The following is an 8,868-nucleotide window of genomic DNA, read 5'->3' as shown; positions in this document are numbered from 1 at the left end:
CCTTGGCACTGAAACATAACCAGAGAAGAACACAGATTAGCAGCTATCAAGGATGCTTTAAAATGTCACCTTTAATGTCTGACCTCAAGGAAGGAATGGGTCCGTTCTTTGTTCATGGTAAAACATAAGGCAGAGAAACCAAAGGAGATTTTTGTGAGTAGATACTCAGTTTCATTATATGTTAGGTTTTAGGAGCAGATTTCACTTAACAGTTGCATTTTAAGTGGTTTTGAATTTGTGAGAGAACCATCAGAACAATAAAAGGAAATATTCCCCCAATCAACCATTCTTCTGTTACCCCACCCATGAATGGACTGGGCATTCTTTTGAGTGATCATCTTTCTCCACTACTTTATAAGAGCAAGTCTCCTTGTTGAAAATGCTTTGACATTTCTCTTCATCATAGTCGACTGGTGTCATATAGCTGTGGTTGGGAAAAGAAAAAGAGGTGATGAGACCAAGAAATAAGCAGCTTCCACTTCAGGTGGTATCTGCACCTTTGGTGTGAAGAGGCTATACTGAGGAGACTTTTGGAGCAGAAAAGGAAACTTGCATAAAGGTCCTAGCTCAAATGTTACTTAGCCTGCTGTGTAATCAGGATGAAGGGAGAGTTGTAGTTTTTCTGGTCTACACCCAAGGGATGTTTGTTGTGCTTATTTGCTATTCCAATATCACTGCTTCTTCTTTTCATCCATGGTATGGAGCTAATATTGCATGAGTGGTTGGGTATCACTATGGAAGACATTACAGCCAAGGTACCTTGAGCTGCTTCTCAGAGGAAAGTGAGGCAATGTGTGGCTTTGGGAAGATCTGGACTAGGATCAATAGAAATTTCTGAGTGTTCTCTCTTGAATCAATAACTTGCCTGATGTGTTAGCCCTGAGAGGAATTAAATTCTCTTTTTATTTTAAATCAAGAATTATTTGTTAAATACAATCTCTCTTTTTCGGAGGAATTTCTTGCATGTTCAGTGAGGATGGTGTTGGATTAATGCATAACTTTGTCAGAGGAAGTGAGTGGGAGAAGGATTATTGTTATTTCTCAGGAGCTCCTGTGCAAAGTGGTTTGTGCTGTATCATGGCAGTAGAGGAAAAACCCCACTGCTGCTCTGAACTCACCTAGTGCAGCAGCCAATTCCAGTCTTGGAACAGGAGCAATCGTCACAGTCCTCAGTCCTCCATCTGGAATCAAATTCATGGACATTTCCTTCCCCGTCAAGGCAGCCTGAAAATGTAGCGTATGAGCAGCCTTCAGTGTCAGACCGTTGCACTAACTGCTGGATGTACAAAATGGGTGGGATCTTTGCTGGCTTTTTGCATTAACAACCCTATCTGCCAAACACAGAGGTTCCCCAACAGAGCAGGGTGTGCTACGCTAATGCATGGAGAAGAGACACCTGTGTCCTTCTGTCTCCTGAGGTTCTTAACAGCATGGGGTTTCCTGGTGCAGTTTCATCTTCAAGTGTGGAATTTGAAGAACCCAGCAGAAAGACAACTAGGCACAGACTTGACCAGAATTTAAAAAGGCTTTGACTTTCCTATTAACACCATCTCTTGTTGACTCCTCCTTTAAAGCAAGACTACATCTGGTCAAAAAACTTTTCCCAGTCCTCAGCTGCAGGAGGAATGCAAATGTTGGATATAAAGTTCCTATTCAACAGTCACAGCATAGACCATAGGGCTCCTAAATAACTGATCTGGGAAGCAGAATTTTATGAGAACAGAACAAGAGAGAGTGGTGGGGCTTCTAGGTTGTGTCTTCACCTATAAATGTTATTTTCTTTGGCAATGCTAACTCACTTCTTCAAGTAATAGCACCAGCTTTCCCAGGTAAAACTGTATTTTAGCCCACTTAGGGGGGTTTTTGCATATTGGCACGCATAAACTCCTGTTGTGTCAAAAAAATAACATGCTTCTCTTTTGGGAATTTTTTTCCTGCAGCTCTACTCATCTGTAGAGTGACAGACTAGTTGTGTACAGGAAGGGCAGATGCAGACTCAAGGGATGCAGCCATTCTGCTTTTAGGAATTTGTTTTGGGATACAGAAACAAGACATGAGTAAATTGTGTGGTGCTGAATACTTGTAAATCTGTTTCCTGTTTTATACTGACTACACACACTTACACTCCCTTCTCTGATTTCTAGATGTGATTCCATGGTAAAAATATGACTTACTACTTCATGCAGAGGAGTAAACTAAAACTGTGCTACTTCCCTGGGAAAAGATCATTAGTAATTTGTTCTGTGTGAAGCTCCCCAGATAACTTGTTCTTTTAATAACATATTATATTGTATTGCTCTCCACACCCCATTTCCCTCCCATTTCCCTTTGATTCCTCTCCACTGTTTCCACTTATTTCTAAATTGTGATGAATTGCACAGAATGGACAAATCAAGCAGTGATTCTGATGATGTCTGTCAAGTTGAGGGCAGTTCTTACCTACAACCACACCATTAGACATCCCTGGCTTGAATGGCATATAGAAACAAGAAGCATCAGACAGTGGCATGCTGATGGCAAGAACAAGAAGGCAGGCCAAGATGGTGTTCTGAACAAGAAAACAGAATTCATCTCAATCCTTCAGTAGCTATTAAGATGTCTTGATGATAAATAACAGGAAAATACATTGTGGTTTCAAATTAAAATCCAATTGTCTTTTGCAGTTTAGACACTTTAACATACTTATCAAGAATACGGAACCATTTGAAGAAGCAGAGGCAGAGCATCACATGGGAGCGGAGAAAATGTCTGTCTTTCCAAGCTGTTAAGATCAAGCATTGACTGCTAGACTCAGCTACTGTTTGTGAAAAATGTGTGTTCTATTCCTACCCATTAAATTTTCTAGTCCTTTTTTTGTCTATAGGTTTGGTCACCAATTGTTTTTTTCCACTAATCTCACAGTTGCAAAAAGTTCTTTACTGCAGTCTGTAGAACTACAGAATGTTTCACCCTAATATTGAAAGATTAGCAACAAGTGAAATAACTTTAGCTGGAGTTGAGCACTCAGGTCTTGGCCCTGTACCTTACTTGCAGGTGTCACTTACAACCTAGGTAATTCTATATTCTGTGACCTTTGTTAGTCAGTTTTTTTCTGAAAATTCAGCTGAAGTTTCAATATTAGTTTGAAATGTTTGAAGGGTAAAAGAAGAAAAGTTTATTCTGGGTAGACCAGAAATAAACAATCACATACACATACTGTAACTGTGTCATTTCAGACAGAATAGGACTGGTGACTTATACAAAGAAGTCACCGCTGAGAGATGAGAGGAGGCAAATTTAGTGTTTCATTTTGCAGAAGAGAGGTTAAAATCCATAAACCTGCAACGGAGTGACAAAGGAGTAAAAATCAAGATACCTTTTTTCTGAGTTCAGAGAAGTGTTCAGATATTATACCGACTTTTCACCCCAAGTTCTTACCTGCCTTTTCCTCTCTTTGACTCTTGCTCTCATAGCACAGAATTTATACATTCTCCAAGTTTCATAACGTGCCAAGTACTGAGATAAATCCAACAGAAACTCCTTTAAAATCCATAGCAACATACCATGGTCTTTTACAATACAAGCTGTAAGGACTCACCATTCTTGCAGAATTATGAGACTTCCAGAAGGGAGATGGAAAGCTCATCTTCTCAGAGACCTTATATAGAGAGGGAATTTGTGATAACAGCCCTTGAGCAAAGTGACCATGCATGTCTAGCACCAATGAAGTTTCTGCAAAATGACTTCATGGGGTGGGCATTAAGATAAGGCAATTACACACAGGAAGAAAGGTTTGTTCTAGTAGACACTGGAGAAATAGCTGTGGCTTTTGTGCCACACCAGAGCTGGGAGGCAATTACAGGAAGCACTTTTCAAGCCTAGAAGGAATATTAGCACTTGCCTTGAGAAAACCATTAGAGACATGATGGTTGTCAATCACAACAAAATTGCATGCTTAGTTGCGACCATCTAAGGTTTAAAACATGAGTTCTAGGTAACCATTTTCTTCCTTCTTCAGCTTTCCTTCATGTAGAAGATCCACATGCTCAGGTCCTCTATGAAGAAATAGGCATTACATGTTTTTGTTTTTTTTAATTCTTGTAGACAGTGAGAAACTGTTCCTTTTCTGCAGAGGCTGTATATGTCAGGGGCAGACACACTTTCCAAGGACAGTAATTTGATAGCAAAGAGGTCCAGTATGGTCCCCTTTTGCTTAGCTTTCACCTACAAGGTTCAAGTATTTCAAACTTTGTGGCTCTTCTTGGTGATGAAGTTTATCCCTTATTACCAGAGCTGCACAGTTTGCAATACCTGAATTAATTACTCTGACTGCATAATTGTGATGACTTCTTGTGTGGTTTTGGGAGTAGAGGCAGAACTCCAAGTTGGGTTGGCTCCTCCACATCTTCCACCCAAACTCCAAAGCTGAGAGGTAGTTCAGGAAGTCCATGAGAGAAGGCCAGAATTAGTGCAAAGCAGGTCACACTGAGACCACTACTTCCAGTGACATCTTAGCTGGCTTTCAACTCAGAAAGTTGGGTAAATTGATTTTCCTTCAGTTACTAGACTATCACTCTTCAGGGTGACAGAAAAGAGATGAAGTGCTTGCAGGTGTTTGATGAAGCTGTGACAATCAGCCTGTCCATAGTAAGTTAGACTTGGCAGTCCTGATTTACACCCTGCCCTGAAATGGAGGGTAACTACCATACCCTTGACTCCTAATCAGTGGAGTGGACATGTCAGCCCTGGGAATTTGATTATTGAAATCAACAGTCCATATATCCCCTTTGAATCTCTCAGAAATCTGTATGAAGCCAGTTGAACAGCATTGTGGTTTGGGATACTGTCGGTGTTTCAGGCTGTTCATTTTCCAGTTAAAGGGGAGAGGGAAGGGCACAGTAGGACAGTGAAGTATTACACCCTGGTCCTAGGCCAAAGCTGCCTTTGGTGCTGGTTCAGTCAAGATGGAAAGAGTTCACAGTCTCCCTTCTCACGTCCTGCTCCTGTGCTGCCTGACCTAATTGATGAGCACCTGTGAGATGCCTAAGGATGTGCCCTAGCTTTTCATGCTGGCTCTTTGTAACCTTTAGGTATTGGGAAGTAACAATTTCCTCTAGGCTGACAATACTGTGGCAAGTAGCATAGAATCCTGCTCAAGGTATTGGCTCCTCCATGTCCTCAGAGGTGATCTGGAACAAATGTTCCATGATATTTTGGAATAAAAGGACCATCAAATTGCACTGCATTTATTCTGTTAAAATTACTGAGCTGTTTAATTTTTTTTCTTCTTGCATGTTATGTACTTGGCATGCAATATTTTGCTTCTCAGGCAAATTCTCAGGCAGATCCTTGAGAGGAATCAAGAATGTGAGATTTCTGCATGGGAGAGTGAGTGCAGGACCCATTACAGCAGTTTGTGTATCCAGTCACTAAACCCAGTATGTTGACTATCACCACTATTGAGAGGGGAAGAACAAGAGGAAGCATGAAGCATTTCAGCTCACAGATCATAAGTAAACATGATTTTACAAATAAACTCTTATTGACAGTAAACTGACAATGCTGTGTATAATGTACATTGGTTTTACTTTATTAGAGTTTGTCACATTTGTGTGTGAGAAAGGATAACAGTGTTAAGGAAAGGCACATGCAAACACGAAAATATACAGTGCACTGTTTACACAAGAATATATTGTAAAGGTGGTAGAAGGAAGTTTTAACTTGATGGGGACACCTTTCTTAAGTCTGAGGTTCATATACCCACAAATCTCAAAGCCTAGGCCCTTAGATCTCTCCCAAGGACAGGAATTATCAAAGAATTGTATAAATTTTATAGCAAGGTACACAGGCAGTGTAAGCAATTTGTCCCAGGTAACAGATGGCAGAGCAGAAACTTGAATTGAGACTTCAATTCAACACGTGAGACCCAAGATTGAGACAATAATATCATTTCTTCTCTGACCTGAACACACCTGCCTTCTTCCATGTGTAGCCAACTCCCCATCCATCCATAAGTTGAATTTCAGTTTTAATTCAATGCAGTTTCAGTGGGATGACAAACACCTAGTTTTTTCTCTTGGTGCAAATGCATTTTTAAAACACGTGATAATTTCTCAGCTAGCCTGGAATATCCTGTCCGATCATGATCCCAGGATGAAGGATCAGTGCTAAACAAGGGACACAGGGACAGACAAAAAGATCTAAAGGGCCAATCACAAATACCAGGCCATGCTTGCAACAAGGCAACCTCCATCTCTGAAGTCTGAGAGGTAGAACTGAGGGAGATGGCCACAGATATGGTACCAGCAAGAACAGAAGTCCAGAGGCAGTAAATCAAAATGAATAGGAGTGGCAGATTCAGGAGAAAAGCTATCTCCAGCTTATGGGAAAAGCTGAATATCCTGCACTCCTGCCTTCCGTCTCAAGATGTGTAAAAAGAAGTCTGAGACGTCTTCAGTGAACCAGAATAATGACAGAAAAGTTTGTTCCACAAATTAAAAAAACCACAGTGATTCCAAACACAGCTTGTTATCTTGACTCTGCAGCTGATTAAGTGAATGAAAACCATATATATGTGAAAAAGACTTTTTGTGGAACCGTGACTTCAGGGGTTAGCTATAGGAAGGGGTGGCAGGTTGGAGCATTGCTGTAGCTCTGTCCACGAGTGCCTCTGCTTTTGTGGAACTTACATGGTGCAACAGTGGACACTGCTCTGGCCACGCTGGCATTGGGAGTGTGCCTTTGTTCCTCCAGGTGGTAGCAAATTCTCTGCTCTTTCATCTTGAACACAAGCTGCCCATGCATGCACAAAAGGAAAGAAGACTCAACTTCAATTTCATACCAACAGTTATTTAGTTCAGCATCTTTTGGACTTAGTTCTGGGGAAATTCAGTTAATTTTGTGTATATCCCTTCTACACTATAATTCAGCTCTATTTAAAGAGCATGAGCTTTTTTCCATTTTTAAAACCTGTTAGCTGCTGATTCCATGAAGACTAAATGCCATGGTTGGAAGTTATTGCTGCAGGTCTCAGAACAGACTAGGATGGGGAGAGCAACCACAGAATTCTTCCACCAAATCCAAAGAATATCTTGGCTTTGGAGACCTCTTCTCTTTTTTCTTTGCTGTTTTCCTCTGTAATGTGTCAAATCCTGCTTCCTGCCATTTCTAGTCCTACACCCTTCCTCTCTGATTGAGATGGTCAGGAACTAGAACAGAACATCATGAGAGATTGTGTGACTTGGATCTCTGGCAGGTTTCACCAGAATTATACTTGGGCTATTTAGTTTGTAATAACAGTATGTACTATGTACTGTTTGTAATAACAATATGCACTATGCAGTGGCGTGAAGAAGTAAGCCCAGGAAACCCTGCTGTAAAACCCCCACAATGTCTTGGAATACTTCTTTAAAGTAATTTATCACCTTCTGAGAGCAAACTGGGGCTAGGAGAATTGCTTTCCCCCTCTTTGAGAAAGCAAAAAGGAATGGCCGCCTGAAACAGGGTAGAAAATGCAACAAATTTCATGTAATTTTTTTTCACAAAATGACGGCTACCATTTTATTTTTGAAACCCTTAAAATGTGAAATATGCAGCAGATTAGATACATGTGTGGTACTGTCATGATTCTCTGCTCGTATAGGTGTCAACAGATTGAATTTGAGTGCTATAAAATCTTTAGAATCTGAAATTTGGACTCACTCTGACAATAATGGGTTGTTTCTAAAGAGCTTTTGTATGGTATAACCTGTGGATATAAAAATGGGAAAACTTATTCTCCAGTGTTTTACCAACACAAAAATCTTTCTCATTTGGAGAGGAAGTTCTGATGGGATTTCTGAGGAAGTTACCAAAATTCAACAAGTTTTTCTTTAGTCTCATTTCTGTGAAGGATGGAAAACAGAATTGGTACCTCTCTCTTTCTGCCCTACACATTTCATTAATTTTTGGTGGTGCAAAAATAATAAAAAATTCAAAACAGAGGATGAGTGATGTTCCTGCAGATGGATAATCTCAAGAATAAAAGATCCCAGACCAGTAAAAATTACCTGTGGCAATGTTCTTGAGCATTTCTCAGCTCTGAGCACGGGAGATTAAAGACTCCTGAGCTTCATTGCTAAATTAGTTTTATTTAGAGGGGGGGAAAAAAGGAAGTTTCAGTATTACCAGCTACTCTAGTAATAGAAAAACCAATACATTTGCACATTGAGATTAAAAAATGTCTTTTTAAAAACATTTATATGTAATTTTTGGGTGTCAGTGAACACGGTTTATTCTCTGGAGTCTATGAGACAAGGCTCTACATTTCCTTAGCCTGGTAAACCCATGAGAATTTATTTTCTTTCTTCTCAAGTGTCAGCTCTTGTTTGTGCTGAGCTGTTCAGATTCTGCTTCAAGTACAAGTGGTGGAGGAGGTGAACTTTCAGTGGAAGACTGGCTTCCCCACCCAAAGATAGCTTCTGGAAGGATGTGCTAATCACAATCACACAAATATGCTGGTTCTTCCCATTCCCAGAACCATAAAGAATATATTCTCATGAGATTCAAAGCCTGTGTTAGATTTTATATATTTTTGGTCAATCATTCACACTTTTACTGGTTCTGCAGCAAATCAAAAATCTTCTTGCACTAAGAAAGTCATCTTAATCTGTAAGAAAACTGGTGCCCAGATTATACAGAAACTCTTGGGACCTTACAGGTAATAAGGATCTAATTAAAAAAAAATAAATACAGGTTGAAAAAAGGAAACTAGTAGAATGAAATCCTACTTAATTTAAAAGTTAACTAAACATCTATAAATCAGTTAAAACACAAAGTCTTAACAACTAATATTAAGAACATGAATATGACCTTTTGATAGAAATGAGACACTATCTGATTATGCATCTG

At 39.8% G+C, this 8,868-nt stretch overlaps 1 protein-coding gene across 1 annotated transcript; it reads right to left on the bottom strand.

Moving 5' to 3' along the window:
* Nucleotides 1–294: 294 nt before the first annotated feature.
* Nucleotides 295–2,542, bottom strand: LOC115905368 (beta-microseminoprotein-like). Its single transcript, XM_030951606.1, has 3 exons — nt 2,440–2,542; nt 1,119–1,224; nt 295–424 (listed from the first exon to the last, which is right to left on the bottom strand). The coding sequence occupies exons 1-3, from the start codon at nt 2,507–2,509 to the stop codon at nt 295–297; spliced, it is 306 nt and encodes a 101-aa protein (XP_030807466.1). The 5' UTR covers nt 2,510–2,542.
* Between the last annotated feature and the right edge of the window lie 6,326 nt (nt 2,543–8,868).

Source organism: Camarhynchus parvulus, chromosome 6, assembly GCF_901933205.1.
Source record: "Camarhynchus parvulus chromosome 6, STF_HiC, whole genome shotgun sequence".
Taxonomy (NCBI): Eukaryota; Metazoa; Chordata; class Aves; order Passeriformes; family Thraupidae; genus Camarhynchus; species Camarhynchus parvulus.
Note: the sequence above shows the minus strand (reverse complement) of the source record. Positions and strands in the feature narration are given on the sequence as shown.

Coding starts and splice junctions, on each gene's coding strand:
- LOC115905368 (XM_030951606.1), bottom strand. CDS start 2,509: ATGCCACTGTCTGATGCTTCTTGTTTCTATATGCCATTCAAGCCAGGG. Junction 1,225..2,439: donor GTCTAATGGTGTGGTTGTAG/GTAAGAACTGCC, acceptor CTACATTTTCAG/GCTGCCTTGACGGGGAAGGA. Junction 425..1,118: donor GGAATTGGCTGCTGCACTAG/GTGAGTTCAGAG, acceptor TCCCAACCACAG/CTATATGACACCAGTCGACT.